This window comes from Anopheles arabiensis, chromosome X (genome assembly GCF_016920715.1).
Source record: "Anopheles arabiensis isolate DONGOLA chromosome X, AaraD3, whole genome shotgun sequence".
NCBI lineage: Eukaryota > Metazoa > Arthropoda > Insecta > Diptera > Culicidae > Anopheles > Anopheles arabiensis.
This window is the reverse complement of record NC_053519.1, coordinates 15,804,239-15,823,385: the sequence shown is the minus strand read 5'-3', so window position 1 is coordinate 15,823,385 and position 19,147 is coordinate 15,804,239. Positions and strand designations below refer to the sequence as shown.

General features: G+C 45.0%; 1 protein-coding gene and 1 long non-coding RNA gene across 6 annotated transcripts in view; both read left to right on the top strand.

The window, feature by feature from the left end:
• Positions 1 to 5,784, top strand: part of LOC120905486 (diacylglycerol kinase zeta) — a 120,651-nt gene extending 114,867 nt beyond the window's left edge. For 3 of the 5 annotated variants that reach the window (XM_040316302.1, XM_040316303.1, XM_040316304.1), the window contains exons 16-19: positions 584 to 647; positions 954 to 1,111; positions 2,618 to 2,781; positions 2,912 to 5,784. In XM_040316302.1, coding sequence (XP_040172236.1) covers positions 584 to 647; positions 954 to 1,111; positions 2,618 to 2,781; positions 2,912 to 2,958 — 433 coding nt within the window. In that variant the 3' untranslated portion in view covers positions 2,959 to 5,784. Of the gene's footprint in view, positions 1 to 583; positions 648 to 953; positions 1,112 to 2,617; positions 2,782 to 2,911 lie in introns of those variants that run through there. The other 2 variants (XM_040316306.1, XM_040316305.1) reach the window with 2 other exon arrangements.
• A 9,190-nt stretch (positions 5,785 to 14,974) lies between these two features.
• Positions 14,975 to 17,672, top strand: LOC120906424. Its single transcript, XR_005740088.1, has 2 exons — positions 14,975 to 15,228; positions 15,451 to 17,672. It is a non-coding gene; the product is annotated as an uncharacterized LOC120906424 (long non-coding RNA).
• Positions 17,673 to 19,147: the final 1,475 nt, after the last annotated feature.

Below are 19,147 nucleotides of genomic sequence, written 5' to 3'. Positions count from 1 at the left end.
TTGTGCAGCTTCTCCAGTAGTAATCGTTGGTGTGTGTGTGTGTGTGTGTGTGTGTGTGTGTGTGTGTATGTGCGAGTGTTTTTCTTCTTAGTCTTACATTATGATTAGCGGTTTCGTTGAAATTAATCTCGTTATGTTGTTTTTGTTTCGTTTTCTTTCTCTTTTTTCTTCATTTAAACAAAAATCCCCTCAATCTAATCCCTTCTGCACCACGCCGCACCACAACGCACAACCTGTGGCCCGCCCGGGGGGATCGACGGATGTCGTGCCGTGCTGGTTGCCCGCACAACCTGCCCCAATATCGGCACAAACGCGGGCAAACGATTCGATTCGGCTCGCGGCTTGGTTTCCACGATATGCTAACCTAACATTTTGCCCCACATTTCGCCCGGGCGGTTTCGGTTCTCGTTTACCGCTTCTGCGTCGCCCACTGCATCCTCGGTCACCATTCCGCTCCGTGCGTTATCGGTTCTTGGTTCGCTCGTCCCGTTCTGCTCATCGTCGTTCTACATTGGCTTCGATCACTCCCTTCGCTCGCTCGGTCTGTTCCACTCAATGCGGCGTTTCCTATCCCTTTGAACAGTAATTTGCTGGAGAAAACAACGGACGCTGTAATTAAGGCAGCGAAAACGGGCGACTTGGTGATGGTAAGTTGAAAGGTCAAGAGTGTTGCGCCCCGGTGCCAGTGAGTAGGTGCTCCTGGCTGCCTGGCGCACTGCCGGAATGTCGCTCGCTCCGTGATGCGTGGTTGTACCGGGGATCCGTTTTGTTTGATGTTGTTCTCGGCCGTCGCTTACGCCATCATTATCTCCGCCTTTTTCATCTCATCTGCGGCACCGATCGGTCAGATAAGGACTCTGGCCTGATCGGCTCATTTCTCTGGACTGGCTTGATGCGCTTTACAGACATAAAACCAACCTTTCCCACTCTTTTTCCCTCCATCTTTCGCACAGTTAAAGGATCTCCATCTGCAAGGCTACTCTCTTCTCTCCATCGACTCGACCGGCCAGACTGCCCTGCATCACGGTGCCCGCTGTGGCCACAAGGACATCGTACGCTATCTCATCTCTTACGCACCGAACTCCATCATCAACATGATAGACAACGAAACGTAAGTAACCAGCGATAGTGACAGAGGAATGGGACAGAAGTGAGAAATGCAAAGAATGTAATCTAGTTGATAGACTTGTAGCTACTGGGATAGGAGTATCTGGTTGGTTAAGATCCGATAGCTTTATCGGAGATTCGATCCTTCACTGAGATGAGTGCAGGTACAGTTTGTGAATTGAAATAAACTAAAGAATGATTCCAGGTCCTGTTTGGGTTCAGGAACAGTTCCAGAACCGGTTTGTGTTGGTGAACAGTTCTAGAGCCTTTAAGGGTTTACGACCTGTTCCAAAACCGAAAAGGGTTTTAGTTCAGTTCCTGAACCGGCATTGGTTCAAAATCAGTTCCAAGATCGATATAGCATCAGGATCAGCTTGAGGACAGTTTTGGATTGAACACGAGCTCTACAGCCGTAATAGGTTGAGGATCAGTTCTAAGATCGGTATGAGTTCAGGATCAGTTTCAGGATCGGCACGAGTTCAAGATCAGTTCCAGTCTGCTCTTGGGTTCCAGGTCTGATATGGGTTAAGTTCTGTTCTGCTTCGGCCCTGGAGCTGATATTTAAGTTCCAGGATCAATAGGAGTTTAGAATCAGTTTCAAAATTAGTGTGCGGAGGAGTACGGGATGAGGATCAGTTCAAGGATTAGTATGGGTTCAAGATCAGTTCTAGGACCAATATGGGTTCTGATTAGTGAAGGGAAAAATGAAGTTTTCGTCTGAATCGTTTCCAACGTTCGAAATCGGCTCCACAAATCGGTTCCGGAATCGAAATCAGCTCCGCAATCGGAATCGGTTCTGGCATCTCTATGAGAACAGGCATTTGTGTGCTACGATTTTGTTGCAGCATTTTGTTGCTAGCATTCTCGGGACGATTCCGATTCCAGAGCCGACTTTGAAACCTATGCAAATATAGTCTCCGGAATTGGTTCGAGAATCTGAGTTAGCTCCAGTTCCGGAGTTGGCTCTGGAATCGGAAACAATTCCAGTATTGGAATCGGCTCCGGTATTCAGTCCGAACACGGTATTGGAGCTCCCGCCACTGGTTCTGATATGATTGTAGATCCATTCTGCTACAGCTTCGGTCCTGGAACTGATGTTGGAAGTTCCAGGACCGATATGGGTTTAGGATCAGTTCCAAGATCAGCGTGGGCTCAAGATCAGTTTCGTGACGTAACTGGTTGTTTTATGTTTTGTAGGTGTTTGCTGACAAGTAGTTGGTAAAGCAATAAGGAACTAACCAGTTCCGGCCGAGCTTTCCTCTTTCCAACATTGCAAGTGAATGTACGCTTTTTTCCACTGTCACACCTTGCATCACTATCGTTCCCCCTGATCTGGTTCGATGTACCAAATGTGGGACAGCTAAGAGGTGTTAACACTTCAGATTGATTTCCTCTCGCTCAATCGCCCCGATCGTCCGCTATCAAGCCATCGAGTGGCTCAGAACCGGGCCCATTCTTCATCCAATTAATTACGACCCATTAAGTCTCTCTGTCTCTCGCCTTCCAATAGGGGACAAACGGCACTGCATAAAGCGGCCGCCGGACGGCAGCGCAGCATCTGCTACATGCTCGTCGCCGGCGGTGCTAACCTCAACATCCAGGACAATGACGGCCGTACCGCACGCATGCTCGCCTCCAACGCGGACGACTTCGAGCTGGCATTCTACCTCGAGAGTGAGTACCTAGCACCTCGTTTCTCGTTTTTCCTTAGCGAACACCCCAGCGTGCAGAGTGAGATTTTTAACCAATCTTTGAATGATTTCCCCTTTTCCCTGCCCCTCCACACTTCCTGTCACTCCGAAAGATCAAGAGCAGTTTCAGCTTATCGACTTCCGAAGCAACAACATCTGAAGTGCAGTGCAGCGCACACTAGCCCACACCCTCTTCCCACCCTCTCCCGGCGACCGGTAGCGATAGAGGGGATGAAGGGGTAGGGATTTACTTGCTGCCAGGGCTAAGTTATACTGCTCACGAAGGGATAGGGAGAAAGGAATGCCAGCAGCAGCAGCAGCAGCAACAACAACAATCAAACAACACGTCGCTCCAGCCGTGCGTGGCGTATCGGTACGATCTCGCTCGCACCCACAACCCGCAGGAGGGGTCGATCGCTTTTACGATCTCGAAGACAAGACCAAGCGGGTCCCCCCAAATACCACGTAGCGTGCCGTCAGTCCTTCCACGGAGTCCGTCCCCCGTACGAATTATTCGCTTTTAGTTTTGTGTTTCTGGCCGTGCAACGGCCGAGTGCGGTTTGACGTGTTTTGTTCGATAGTGTCGATGGTTCGAGTGGCGATAGCAGTGTGTGGCACGTGATTGCAGGCGTGAACGCATGGTGATAGTAAGAGTATACCGCGTGGAAGAGAGACAGGGAGAAAAGCACATCGAACAGAGCGAAACGAAAGAAGTGACACAGCGGACAGCAGCGCCCAGCAACTGGAACTGGAAATAATACAACACACACACGTACACTCAGACACATGTACACGCATGCAGGCACTCACTGCACACTAACATGGTATCACACGAAAAGAGCCGGCACGTAGCCTAGCGTTTGCGGCACAGGACAGTATGAATCTCTCGGCCAAACTATTTCAACGTACTATTAGCTATTACTACACACGCCGATACATCACCAACACTACTACTATTACTATTAGCATTTGTCTCTTGTATCGGACCGTGCGCTGCCCAATTCTACTGATGTGGGTGTATGTGTGTGTGGAACTTTTTGTGCAGCGCGTGGTCCACTAAACTAGCACTAGATGTTTGTCACCTACACACATACATAGTGTAGCCGATTTTGATGCCACTTGCAAATACACACACACACACACACAGAAACCCAAACCATAAAAACACTAATCGCAGCGAAGTTTGCGGAGAGGGAGATATCTCACAAAAACTCAACTGTCAAAACAAAGTGTGTGACGATTTGCTGTGACGGAGCAGCAGAAGGACAAAGCAAAAACTAAGAAATAGTAAAAAGAATACAAATACATATACCGATATAAACGTATATTTTAATACAACCGCCCTTTAAAACTGTATAGTAAGTAACGCCGCAGCTAACGTTACTGTAGCGTGGCACCAATAGGCGATCGGCCACGCGTAGCGACAAAAAGCCTAGCAAACGAAAACAAAAACAGGTTGACAGTGCCGTTGTGACGTCATTTGACGTTTTCGCTGAAATAGTGCAGTGGTGGATTCGATTTCTAGGGAGGTAAAAAGCTGAAACTCATGTGAGTAGTCTATTTCTTTTCCCATTTAGTGTTTCGTACACAGTATACAGTACTGCTTTGGTTTGTGAAACGTACGTGCATTGTGAGAAATAACGTTTGCACTTAAAAAAAACAAAATGACTTCTATTCGGATGGCTTTAAGAAAAAGAAACTTGGACATATAATTCCTCTTCATAAACTTCGCTTCAAGGGTAATAATTTAAGATTACTTGGGAAGGTTTATAAATCTACAACCCTGACATGATACGTGACACGACATAAGTGTACACATGTTTTTAAGTTCTCAGTTCGATTGTTACTGTTTGTGTGACAGAATTGTTGGAGTAAAGCTTCGGCATCATGTCGGTCCAGAAATTCTCGATGAGATTTCTGCCATGATTGCTTCGAGCTGGGGCGTCATTGGCTGCCGCAGTGAAACCAATGGACGCAATTTCGCCTTCCTGTCATGTATGTTCCCGTTCCCCAAGTACTTTTTCACTACATGTAGTGATGTAGCTGCACGATGTCCGCTTACGTCGTGATGTGGAGTGTCGTTCTTTGATCGCAAACGGTTCCGAACGAAGTTGCCTCACTTGCTTGGCCATCACGGTTAGAGGGCGACTGATAGAGGACTGTCAAATTTTGTCTGCTGACTCATGGGATACTATTGTTGAAAGTGAAATCATTTGTGAGTAATTTTTCATGATCCCATGAGCTTTCAAGGGAAAAGATCTGTTTTTATATTTCATTACAGTTTGTTAGTCAGCCATTTTTGCCAAAGTTTGTCTAAGCGTTCTGTCGCTGTGTCGTGGCCACGCACCAAATAGTGTGATGTTTCTCAATGTCTAGTTGTGCCCATAAGGAAAAAAAACAAAACAAAACAAAATGGCATCCATAGAGTCTAGGTTTCGTCAAGCGCAAGGCACATCCAACAACCAAAACAAAACACCCACACACGCAACCACACGCTCCAAATGTCTAAATTCCAGTTTCACTCCCTCTCCTTTCTTCCACCTTTCCATTCTTACCCGCAAATACACACACACACACACACACACACACACACAAACACACATACAGACAGGACACACGTGGACGATGTAGTAGCGCGATACCGTAAAGTCACCGGTACCTGCTTTGTGAAGAGTAGAACAAGGGATTTAACCAAAACAAAAGTATCTAACCTAAAACAAAACAATCTGGACGAACGTCACACACGTGGTAGTTGCTGATAGAGAGCGAGAGAGTAGCTGTCAAAGCTTGGGTCAATGTTTGGACGGTCTGAATCGAAGAGGAAGGCAAAGTTGCCTGCCCTGCAAAAGGATACTTCTACGGGATGGTAAAAAAAAGAAACAAAGAAGGTTTGCAGAACTGAGACACAGCACTAATGTCATCGGAATCTCGAGCATCGTGCAGGAGCAGTCGCGGAGCAGTAGTGTGTAGGAGAAGTTGGAGCAGGAGCGCTAGTGCTAAGAGAACTTCTTCATAGATGATGATTATATACTTATACATGCATATTATACTTATACATATATATATATATATATATATACACACAGATGGGCAGGCCACAGGGCCCCTTCAGCCCCTCACCCTCCCCGCCCCCGTCCCCAGTCTCCCCCACCCTTACAAGGGCGTTAGGTAATTATTCATCGTCGATAGTTCAGACTCTAGTCAAAAATCAAAGTTTTTATTAAGGCTAAACAATAGCAAAAACAACAACAACAACAAAAAAGACCACATTTTTGTCTCATGGTATATTATATATATAAATAAATAAATATATATATATATATATATATATATATATATATATATATATATATATATATATATATATATATATATATATATATATATATATATATATATATTTAATATATTATGTATAAACATATATCTATGCGATGTTACTCAATGTGTACCAACTCAAGATCAACGAAACGTTCAATAACATGCGATACTGGTAAGAACTGGCGGCAACGGACTCTTTTCAACCTATAAAGAGACAGCGAGAGAGAGAGAGAGGGAGAGAGAGAGAGAGAGAGAGAGTAAGAGAGACTAGGAGAGGAAGATAGAGAGAAAGATTAGGATATTTTTCACACGGCTGACAAAACAGCTACGCAGCGCCGTTTCTAGTAAGTCTGCACCAAAGGTTCACAAGATATTCTTATGAAACACATGCAAACACATACATACACACATATAAATGCACTTATACCATCACAAACCTTCCCTTTCCATTACCCACTGCACTGGATGAAGGTCGCCGTACTGTACGAGGACGCGCGAAAGTAAAAAGCTCGCGTCACCCGACTTCAGGTGTGGCGCAGAACGCAAAACAAAAAAATTAAAAGAACATCGTGTGCTATGGGGTGAGGTGGGGTGGAGGTGTGGGAGAAGTACCCCCCCCCCTCCCGTTCCCCGGGCACCCGAAACCTGATTAATGATCGCAACCTGAGCCGTGCCGCAGCCGAGTGTCTATCCGACTCGCAAGATTGGCGCGGAATCGCGCGTGAACTGGCAGATTTAACCACCTCTGCACGCGTGGTACCGCTCCACTGTTTCATTCCCATGTGTGTGTGTGTGTGCGCGCGCTCTGGTACGGTTGGCGCCAAAATTGCGGACAAAGAATGGATGACTTGGCGGGTTTTTGTCGCGCGTGATAGATTGCGTTTGATATGGCGTCACCCACCGCAACCGGGTACGGTACGCTGTTTCATCGCTTTGCATGCTTTGCGCTGCTGGAATTTCGTTGCGTTCGGTTGGAAGGGCACCTACCTACCCTACACCTGTGCTGGAACCCTGCACCTAATAGAAAATAGAAACTTCTCTCTTGCCTACTCTTTGCGCCTACAATCCCATTCAAGTAGGCTTTTACTATAATTCTTACTCTTAGAAACGACCGAGTTTTCTTAGTGATACACCTTTTTCTTCCCAAAGAAAAAAAAAACACACACATACACACGAATAAAAGAAAAACAAAGCTGTGCCTTTTCTCTTACTCACCACAAAAAAGTGTACTCATCGTACCCCTTCCCCCCTCTTTATGAACGATTTGGCTAGGATTTAGATAGTTGTGTACTGTACCTCGGCCATATGCCGTACGATTGTTCACCCTTTTCGCTACTTTCAGGAGAGACAAAATAAAGATATCTAAAACCAAAAAAAAAAACAAAACAAAACAAATCTCATCTTTCCCATCCAACCCTACCGGAAAGGAAACGGGTTGGGGGGAAATGATTCGCGACGCTTGTTGTGGGGCAACCGTAGGCCGTAAAATTCACCACCCTTTTGACAATCTTTTAACGTAACGTGCCAAAAAAAGCCTACGCCCGAGCCGGTGACGGTGCCTACATTTAGGCGCTTCGAACAAGTGTAACGCCAGAGAGGGAGAGTGAGTGCACCATTAACCGCAATTTCTTCACTTCTCTCTCTCTCTCTCTCTCTCTCTCTCTCTCTCTTTCTCTCTTTGTCTCCTTCTCTCCCTTTCTGTTCTGTCTGTCTCTTTTGCGCTCATTTGCTTTGATTTACCATTTCCTTTTTCTTGTCGCTGCCGCTGGCGGGGCTGAACGGATTCGTTGTGGGAACGTAAACCGAAAACGGGAACGCTTGCCATCGGGGAACAGGTCAATTATTAATGCTAAGGAACAATTGTAAACCCTACACCGGAATGTTTGAATGTAGTTTCCGACGTCCGTGCGCGCTTGTGTGTGTGTGTGTGTGTGTGTGTGTGTGTGTGTGTGTGTGTGTGTGTGTGTGTGTGTGTGTGTGTGTGTGTGTGTGTGTGTGTGTGTGTGAGTGTTTGCCGCTGCAAGGCGCAATGGTGTGAATGGTGTGAGCTGTTTTCTACACACTTTCGATTATCCTTCTCTTTCTACTAGGCCCCGATATCTTGCATGAGTGTGTGTGCGATTGTGGTGAAGGAGTGATCGCTACCAACACTACCGTACATACACCATTGAAACCGTTAGTAGCAAAAAAAAAAACATGTAGAAACTATAACTTAACACCCATTATACCTCCGTGCGATCGGTGTCTGCTTTGGGCACCGGCCCAAAGCCGTGTCTGCTTTGGGCACCCCAAGTAGCCGCCCCGATTCACTCGTTCACTCATCCAAGGCTGTTCCCCTACGCACCAGCGCCTCCTTATAGAACGGCATGTGCATTTGTGTATGTGTGTGTATGTGTGTGTGGAAGACTAGCAGATTCAGTTGAGTGATCGTACCGGATTCAACCCATACCGAGTGAGACACCAACCGTGCCACAGTCGATCCCAGTAAACCTGCTTGTAATTGTGTGTGTGTGTGTGTGTGTGTGTGTGTGTGTGTGTGTGCGACTCAACCCTAACAGTTACTTAACGACGAGTGCGTAGGATAGTTTTGCTGTGCGTGTAGCCTACCATTTAGGCGCCCACTGCGCCGACAGTTCCACGGCATGGCAAGGTAGGCACAGCGCGTAGCAAAACTAAGCTTTTGAGAGTTTGATAAAAAAAAAATCCCTCCCCCTCCCACTCGCTGGATCAAACCAGCTCGGCACCCTTAGACTGACTGATTGTGCCGCCCCAAATGTCCGTCCGTTTCTCTCTCGCTTCACTTTCCCTTCGCTCTGTCACTAGCATTTACTAACGTACCAAATCGATAATGCTGTATGTATGAGTATGTGTGTGTGTATGTATGTGTGTGTGAGATGGCTGTGGATTAGAGAAAAACAAAAACAAAAAACATTCTGCGCCATAGCGTAGCGTTACCTTGTACAGCGTGTAGCCAATACCTTCTCTAGATCGTTTAAGAAACCGCCTGAATGTATGCTGTACAGCTCTCTCCATATGGGTGTACGCACGCATATGTGTGTGTGTGTTAGCGTGATGTAGTGTACTGTACCATGTAATAGATGTGGAAATAATTTGATAGAAAGTCTGTGTGCCCCTAGACTTTTTATGCAAACGTATTTTCGGCATTACAAAAATTAACGGCCTCCTCCTGCTCCCTGCGCCCCTACGCCAACCCCCGCGACTGGAGTGGAGGGAGTTCATTGGTGCGCGGGGTTTTTTTGCGAGGGAGTCGGATGGGTGGGTGGCTTATCTGTGCTAGGTTGCAAGGGCTGGATGGAGCGGAGAAGCAAAATTCAAAAACAAAAGTAGCAACAAAATTTAAATTCCCGAGTCCTTCCCAGGTTGGCAAAAAAAAAACAAAAAAAAAAAACGAACAAGACAAAACACAGTGATCCGCAAAACCCTCGTACTGAACTGTGTCACTCAATCATTCAAGATTCTAAATTTTTATAGCGAGAATATTAGTAAAAAAATGAACAAATAAAACCCAACCAACAAAACAAAATCGATGGGCGACTTGTTTGGGAATTGGCACTGTGAACATTTTGCATTTTGTTGTTGGTTTTGCCGTATTGTTTGGGGTGCTGGGGCGTACCGAAGTGGGCAGAAGTGTGTTCCCATCAATTTGGAGTAGGCGAAACCCCCCCCCCACCCCCCACAACGGTTAGTTAGATAGCAAAAAGCGAAGCTGTAAAAAAAGAAAACGCACACTTGTGCAAGTTCGTCGCTCAACACTTTCTGGTTTGCTGTGTGTTTCTTCCAAAGCAAGCGAGCAGTAAGACGAAAATTGAGGCTCTACCTCCTCCAAATTCCCTTCTTTCCTTGCCATCACCACTCTTCCCTAGACAAATGTATCGAATTGGCAATGAACAATTAGGCAACCCGATTGGCAACCCGTACTAAAACCAAAGTGAGAGATGAAAACAAGATATACACTCCCTAGCAGCAGCATTTGCGTTCGCGTTAGCCACCCGTAGGTTGCGTTTACCCAACTGTAGCGGAACAAAAAGAGCAGCAAAACCCTTTCACCCCCTGTCCCAAGTCTGGTGGGCCACAAACATCAGGGATGTAGCCGTAAGGTCAATGCCGAAAATGACAGCAGGCAGGCAGGCAGGCGGGAAGCGGCGCCGTTCCATCTGAGCGTCCGTGTTGGGCATGCGGGAGTGCATACCTTCCAGGCGCGTGAATTCTTTTAAGTGGAGCCGTTCCTGCGAGCCGCCGCCGTGACGTAATCGTTCTTCTTCTTCGGTAGTTTAGCGAATTGTTAGTACATGTTTGTCCGTCACTAGAGTCACTATCACTATCTCTCTCTTTCTCTCTCTCTCTCTCTCATTATCCCTCTCTCTCACTCTCTCTCTCTCTCTCGCTCTCTATCTATGTATCTCTTTCTGTCACTCCTATTCCCTATCTTTCCTGTCGGTGTGCCTTCACTGTCTGAGTGTCTTAGAGTGTTTTGTACAGTAAGACGTACCTCTCAGCGTACAGCGTAAACACAACGAACACAGCTAGCGCTTTGCGTTCCGATCACCATTTTGTTTTCCTTTGTTTCATTACCTTTTCTTCCTTTTTTGTCTTAGCTTCCTACAAACCCTGACGCAAAATTTTACCAACTCTAGGGCGTTTTTATTTTTTGGTGTGCCAGATGGCCTAAAAATTTGAGGAAATAACTACTACCACTGCTTCGAACACATTCAGACAGTTCGTGCGCGTGTGTTTTTGTAAAGCGAATTAACGCGGTAACCGATAACACCAACATTTTGGAACAAAAAAAAAACAATGCCTAAATCACGTGCCATACGTGGGTTTTTTCGTCAGTTGTATCGCGGAAAAATACCACATGACTAGAATGAGAGAAAATAGAGAGAGAGATAGAGAGAGAAGGAGGGAGAGAGATAGAGAGAGAAGTGAATGAAAAAATGAAATATGGACTAAGAAAGGAAGCAACAAAAAAAAAGAAATTAAATCATGTACCTTTCTTAAGCGCGTTGGAGAAATACACTCTCACAAACATACAACCCACACATCCAGTTAGTATACACTCACATACACACACACACACACAAACACACACACACACACACACACACACACACACACACTCACACATACAGCATACATAACAAATAAAGACACGCCACAACGAAAGAGAGAATCAAACTAATCCTCCCGGTCCAATGACCCTCTCTATTGGAAAGCCTTTGGACCCGGGTTTGTAAACGTCACTAGTACCTTGACCGAGTAGCATACCTGTTCCGTACTGTCTGCTGTTTTATTTGGTTTGTATTTCGGTTTATTTATTTTCATGTTTTCGTTGTGTTATTTGTTTCCCTCCATTTCGGACAAAGTGTATGGTTATGGTTCTGTTAGCGTTTCGTTTGCACGAGAACTAATAACGAGTGGATGCATGTATGTGTGTATGTTCACACATTTACAATCAGATGGGCATGTACATATAGCGATTTAAGGCGCGCGCGTATACCAAACCTGAGGTGGCTTGCTGCGTTGACTTTTTGCTTTCTACCCCTTCTTTCGGTTCCACCGGCCTGCGTTTGCGTTTGATCGGACTCTTGGTGTATGTGGTGCGTGCGTGCGTGCGTGCGTGCGTGCGTGCGTGCGTGCGTGCGTGCGTGCGTGCGTGCGTGCGTGTGTGTGTGTGTGTGTGTGTGTGTGTGTGTGTGTGTGTGTGTGTGTGTGTGTGTGTGTGTGTGTGTGTGTGTGTGTGTGTGTGTGTGTGTGTGTGTGTGTGTGTGTGTGTGTGTGTTGACGCGAATGTTGCAACCGTTCCGTCTGGCTGTACGCGGGAGTGTTTCAGTTTGTACCAGTAGTCGTCTTTTCTTAGCAGCCGCACCTTATTATGCAAACAGCCGTAAGAATTCTAAAACTTAAAATCAAACTAGGCTAGCGCTGTACGACTCGTGTATTGCCGCAGGCGATCGGAGGCCACAGACAGACAGCCACAACAATAAAAACAGTCACACACAATCTTTCACTGTAACCTCGAACACCACATGCCCTGTGCACCCCTTGTTTAACGAGGAGGTAGAGACATACTGTAGATAGCTAGCGGTAAGCGGTAGCAGACGATTAGGATGGAAGGGAAATGATTGCTAAGCAAACGGATTACCATCCGCTCCCTGGGGCCGTTGGAGCCCCCACCGAAGTGGGGGCTGTTGAAAGAAGGTGAAGACAAGAAGAAACAATTTGTAAATAAAATTCCTCCCCAAGAAAGATGGCAAAAGAAGCGTCCTTCGGTCCGGTGCTACCAGTCAGCCCCGCGAAAAAGCGACCCCACTCTTAATTTAATTTAATTTTTAATTTTGAGCTTCGTTCTTCTAACTCTTCTAACCACTTCCAACCCCACGCTAACGCACGATAGCAGCAAACTCTCCAGCAGATTCGGCAAGCTTTGCGCTAAAGCGCCCTGAAAGCGCCGTCTTGAAATGGTGTTGCGTGGTGACGTCAGCGCGGCGCATCCGGTTCGAAGGACCAAAGCTCTGGTCGGCACAATTGTGCTCCTCCATCCGCTTCGTGCAGTAGCGTGTCGGCCCTCTTCTTCCGGCAATAAAAACCATTATCCTCCATCCATACACACAGACAAACACACATATACTGAACCACTTCCCCACTCCAATAACTCTTGATACACTTATTAATTGTAATGATGTAAGAAAACGAATAAGAAGAAGAAAAAAAGAAACGTTCACATCCCTGTACGTTATTCGCTGGAACCACCAAAAGGTACTCATTTAACTGTATAAAGAAGTAGAAGAAGAAGAAAGAAGGTGACAAATCAATTCCCAATACTGCTATGGTTTATGTGTTCCAGGCCTGAGCCCTGCTTTGCAAACGGGCAAATCAAGAAAACATTAGAAAAAGATTAAAACAAGAAAACAACAACACACAACCCGAAACGGGAAGAGCAACAACTCCTAAAAATATAAGAGAGAGAGAGAGAGAGAGAGAGAGAGAGAGTGAGAGTGGAGGGAACAGAAAAAGGCAAGGACTCAAACTCTGTTCCGTTCTGTTTTTTCCCATTTTTTCTCTCTCTTCTCTATGCGCGTAACCCCGGCTGCCCGAATGCCCCGATTCAGCAGAACAAAATTTTCAGGTTATGTTGGCAGTTCTGCTTGGGCAGCTCTGAGAACAACTGGCGTTTGGAGGGGTCTTTTCTTGACGCCACTAGTACTGCTTCGCTACGGAGCAGTGGATTCGCACACCGGCCCAGTGAGCTTTGGTTGGCCATTGGTTTTGCAATGGTGTGCGTTTTGTTGTTGTTGTTGTTGTTTTGTCGCTGTCGGCGCAGCAGCAGCAGTTACGGTCGGGACGATCGTTCGCACTGCACTGTATTGGTTACTGGATGTCGATGTTTTCTAAATGTAATGGGTCCAAATTCGTGTAGTATGTGTGTATGTATGTGTGCTTGTGAGTGCGTGTGTGTGTGTGCGAGTGTGAGTGCGTGTGTTAGCGAAATTGGGAACGAGCGGAGCCGAACCAAGCAGACGGTGTGTAGGTTGGAAGCGAAACGGCTGAACGGAAGGCTGACGGTGCATTGGTGCAAGATACGAAACTATTGCAAAAATCCTTAACTCTAGCAAACCTTAGCAAAACAAGCGATGAACAAACTACAACCAGTGTCTGAATAATGAAAATTTCACAGATGTTATTGACAAGGAAAGAATAAAAACTTAAATATACACATTTAAAAAATACATATATATATACACGTATTTGTAGCATCATCCCTAGCAACTTTAACAAAGATATATACATATATAAAAGAACAGATAGAGAAATAGAGAGAGAGAGAGAGAGAGAGAGAGAGAGAGAGAGAGGGAGAGAGGGAGAGAGAGAGAAATAGAGAGAGAGAAAGAGAGAAAGATAGAAGGCAAGTTGGTGAATGGATTGCAGGGAAAGAGGCGTCATGATTATCGAATCAACTCAAACATACTATTAACACACCTACACTTGACTGTAATCCAATGTACACACACACACGCTCACACATATACATTTTCAAACACGTTGGAAAATAGCAATTGTTTCGCATATGCTCAATGAAGGTTTTCGCGTGGAAACCTCTCCATTTCGCTCCCATCTTTCCCTTTGAAATTTATCCCTTCCGATTTACGCCACCCTCCTGATGAGATACTGCTTTAAACGAAATGGAGCAGAGCCGCCGAACCAGCAACAGCACTCTCCAAACACACACACCCACACACCCACACACACACACACACACACACATGTAAACAAGTACACCATAAATGCACTGATAGAAATTAAAATGGCCTCCCTCCCCGGAAAACCCAATTTTCCTGTTGTGCGGAACGCCCGTTTCATTCTTATGACTGTATGCGTTTTTTGGATAGTTTTTACAACCCACATGATAATGATAAAAAAAAGAAACCCAAACCCAAAAAAAAAAACAATCCCATCGCCCCGCTCGGTTTTTGGATGTTTTAGTAAGTTGCGAAACTTACCTCCCGGGGCGAAATTGCGGCCCCACCGGAACCAAAGTGAGGTTCTGGGTGCCTCCAAACCGATGCCTCTGCTTCGAGTAGATGGAATCAAAATACATCAGAACTCGCACCGACACCAAAACACACCAACTACACTTCCACAAGCGAAAGGCCACATCGCCATCACTACCAATATATATATATATATATATATATATATATATATATATATATATATATATATATATATATATATATATATATATATATATATATATATATATATATATATATATATATATATATATATATATATATATATATATATATATATATATATATATATATATATATATATATATATATATATATATGTGTACGTCACGATCATCCGCATCACCAGCAACAGCCCCTATGATATGTAGAGATCTATTCAATACCCCTTACCCCCGTCACCGTGCTCACTGTGTAAAAAGGGGCCCGTTGCCCGTTCGTTGTCGTTGTGTCCACTGTTCATTAAGCGCCAATGTGTGTGTGTGTAGTGTCACTAGTTGTAGGTAACGGTTCCATCCGCTTCGCACAGCACAACAGCGGTAAAGCGGTACAGTAAGGTCGGTGGTTTGAGCCGGTCTCGTAGTACAGTCGTCAACTCGTATGACTTAACAACATGCCCGTCATGGGTTCAATCCCCAAATAGACCGCGCCGCCATACGTAGGACTGACTATCCTGCTATGTGGGGGAATCAATTAGTCACTGAAAGCTAAACCCACAAGTGGGTACAAGCAGGCCTTGACCGACATCGGTTGTTGAGCCAAAGAAGAAGAAGAAGAAGGTCGGTGGTGTCGGCGAAGCGATGGGGGCGATGGAATGGAGGGGAAAGCAGCGAAAGGCAAACACAACGATTGATCTTGCAGTGAGTGTGTGTGTGTGTGTGTGTGTGTGTGTGTGTGTGTGTGTGTGTGTGGGTGTGTAGGTTGTTTAGCAGTGCGTTAAGCGATCGCTTTACAGCCATATCCTGGTCACGGCACCAGCGCATCATTTGGAAGCTGTTTGATCACACCGGGCAGCACTAGATAGTGCTGACGGTTGAGTGAGAGAGCTTCCTACGGACACTCAACTCACCCACACATCTTTACTCAAGATCTCTCTCTGTTCTGCTGTTCGCTTTCTCTGTCGTTGAGGGTCATGGGGGTTGTCAGGTAAGCGTTGAAAAAGCGAGATGAATAAGAAATAATTTAGATAAAGAGAGAAAGTGGCGGATATTTATTCACCCAACCTGTTGCATATCCTTTCGCCGCCAGCACCTGCCTGTGGCTTGGCAAACGAATGTGCCCTTTTTCTATGGTGCAGCAGTGCAAACTCTCGCCTGCACTGGTCCCGATACATATTCTGGTTTATGTGATATTTGAAATGAACGAACGGATGATATGAGCATGAAGATGTAGATGTTAAAAAGCACGTAAGATAATGAAGGCGAGATGAAGAGAGAGAGAGAGAGAGAGAGAGAGAGAGAGAGAGAGAGAGAGAGAATGTAAGGATAGATTGAAGAGTGCAGAAGTTTATAGAGAGTGTTACACGAAAGAAAACAAACAAAAAAGCTATATTTTTCCTACCGCTCCTACACGCTATACAACGAAATGGTTGATTCTTGCTAGTCTAATACTGTTACTGGTTGCTCGTTAAAAAGCACTATTGTTTAATTACACACACATCATTGTGTCTATGCCTCTGGGTTTGTTGCTTGCCGATCGCACACACACACCGTACAGCGATCATGAGTGAGTGCCGCTGCTAGTGACGTTGAGTGGTTGAGTGAGCTCCACTAGAAACGGGGCGCGCGAGCAAAGCGGACGCCGTTTAGCGTCCGCTTACATTCCATTACCGGTCTGCATGCACACAGCCTGTGTTGGCGGACGGTTCGGGGCGCTTCAGCGGCTAAGCGCCCGCAACGTATGCAATCGGTGTAGCAAAATCTCTTTTTGTTTTCTCCATCAGTTTTACATACGCCTTTACAAAGCGCGGAACCGCCATTAGGATAAACGAGGTATAGCAGAGCGAAAGAAAGAGATGTAGAGAAAGAGAGAGATAGAGGGAATAAAGGCATGTAAATGAGCGCATTGAGCTCTCGGAATTGATAGGAAGAAGGCCGCTGCACCGCTACATACTAACCTATGGAACTTAGCACTAGAATGTCAAACCCCTTTTTGAGCAACAATATATGCCACCTCGTTCACCGACACAATAGTACTCACATACCCGCAGACAACTCACACACTCACACATATTTATATATAAATATACACAAATCTTAAAAATTTACCGTTTTAGCGCACCTTATAACAAAAGAAACCATTAGTAAAAGAATGTAGAGGCAAAGAATTAAAGTTTAGAGATAATAAACCTTTAAAAAACAACCAAAACAAAATGAAGAGAGAGAGAGAGAGAGAGAGAGAGAGAGAGATAGAGAGAAAAAACTCGACGCCTTTCGAAACATGTATTTAGTAAGGAATGTTTCTTATATAAAAAATGAACTTTAAATGAACCAAAAATTATACATTCAACACTGGTGGGAGGCGCGACCGCCCAGGCGACCAGCGGTGACGTTTCACGCCGGGATGCGTTTTATGCCCAATTTTGCTGTTGCGTTGAAGGTTTGCCAGTGGTGCTACAAAACTGAGCGATCGTGTAAGATGCGCGCCGGAAAACAAAAGGGTATGCAAACCGCACCGCACAGTGCGCAATAGTGTTCGTTTTATCGGAGCGAAATCATTTCGTTTTTTTTCTGTACTCCCTCACATTTTGTACAATCAAACCAAAAAACAAAACAACAGACACAACAAATCGATAACACTTGTTTGTGCACAGAGAGATTTACGCAACGTTTGATAGTGAATTTAAACTAACTAACTGTTTGGAATTGTTACCGTCAAGATATTGTCCCTTCTCAGTCTTCATAAGTAAATGCGTCAAACGTCATTATGTAAGGTACAGTGTACACCGCTGTTTGATGGTAAGCCCACTCTGAAACTTTTTGTGAAATTAAAAAAAAAAGAATAAGGAGAAGAAGAAGTAGAAGAATATGATAAAAAAAGAAACAACTATAAATGTGCTTTTACGAGAAACAGAAAAAACAACACAATTGAAATCCAAAAGAAACTAACTAACAAGAAGACAAGTAGCGGTTCCAGTCCCATAGCCGTAAGAACCCATTTGCGCGCTCTTGATCGTCATTTACCATTACACACACACACTCACACAAACACACACACACAACTTCAAAGTACACCAGATTTACATGAAACTTGTCGTTATAATAGTGTGTGAAGCGAACAGAACTAATCAAAACACGCTAAAGTGTCAAACTGGCTGTAGTAATGTTAATGAACGATACAGAAACAAAACAAGCAACATATGTACCCACAACCCAGCTCGTACTCATAACGAAGCGATGATCTTCGCATTATTTACTCACACATACACGCTAGCACATCACTCACCCAAACTTATACTTAATTACCTTACACACACACACACACACACACACACACACACACACACACACACACACACACACACACACACACACACACACACACACACACACACACACACACACACACACACACACACACACACACACACACACACACACACACACACACGCGCGCGCGCGCACACACACACACGCGAACGCACACACACACACGCGAACGCACACACACACACACACGCGCGAACGCACGCACCCCCTGCTCCAAAACGGGTGCTTCAACGAAACTCGCGTACATGTGCGCCTGAAAGGTAGGCACAACTCACTACACTAGTTCCATTACATCACTCGGAACACAGCAACACTTGTGTGCGTTTGTTCGTGTGTGTTTGTGTGTGCGTGTCGATTGAAAAAAAAAGTTAAAAATGGGTAGATATGAGCTAATGGATGATATATATATATGTACACACACATACACACAGTGAAAGATAAATTTAACTAACACACCATCATATGCACACACCTCCAAACAAACCACCCATACACCTGCCTATGCACTTGATCGTTTAAATGCTGCAGCTTTAAAGAGAAAGAGAGAGAGAGAGAGAGAGAGAGAGAGAGAGAAAGAGATCGATAGAGAGAGATTGAGAGATATATAGAGGCAGCTCGGTTAACCGATTGGAATTAGAACAAGAAAAGGAGAATTGTGGATGCGATCGCAGCAGCAAGAATTTGAATTTGTATTTAGCTAACACATACACACACACACATGTTTATACAACGATTGCATCACATTACTACATTTACTTCCCATCAAACACACACACACACACGATGGTTTTACGATGGATTGAGCATTATGTGTAGTTGGCCAGGGCTAGGGAACGGTGTCAGCGAGGGCCCACTATGTTTACAGCGAGGAGGTTCGCCTGTATTTCCATCAACAAACAAAAACCAAACAACAAAAAAAGTAATTCAATGTAAAACAGAAATAAAATGCCAGAAAACCCGGAATCGGAAGGCGATGATGAAAAACTGG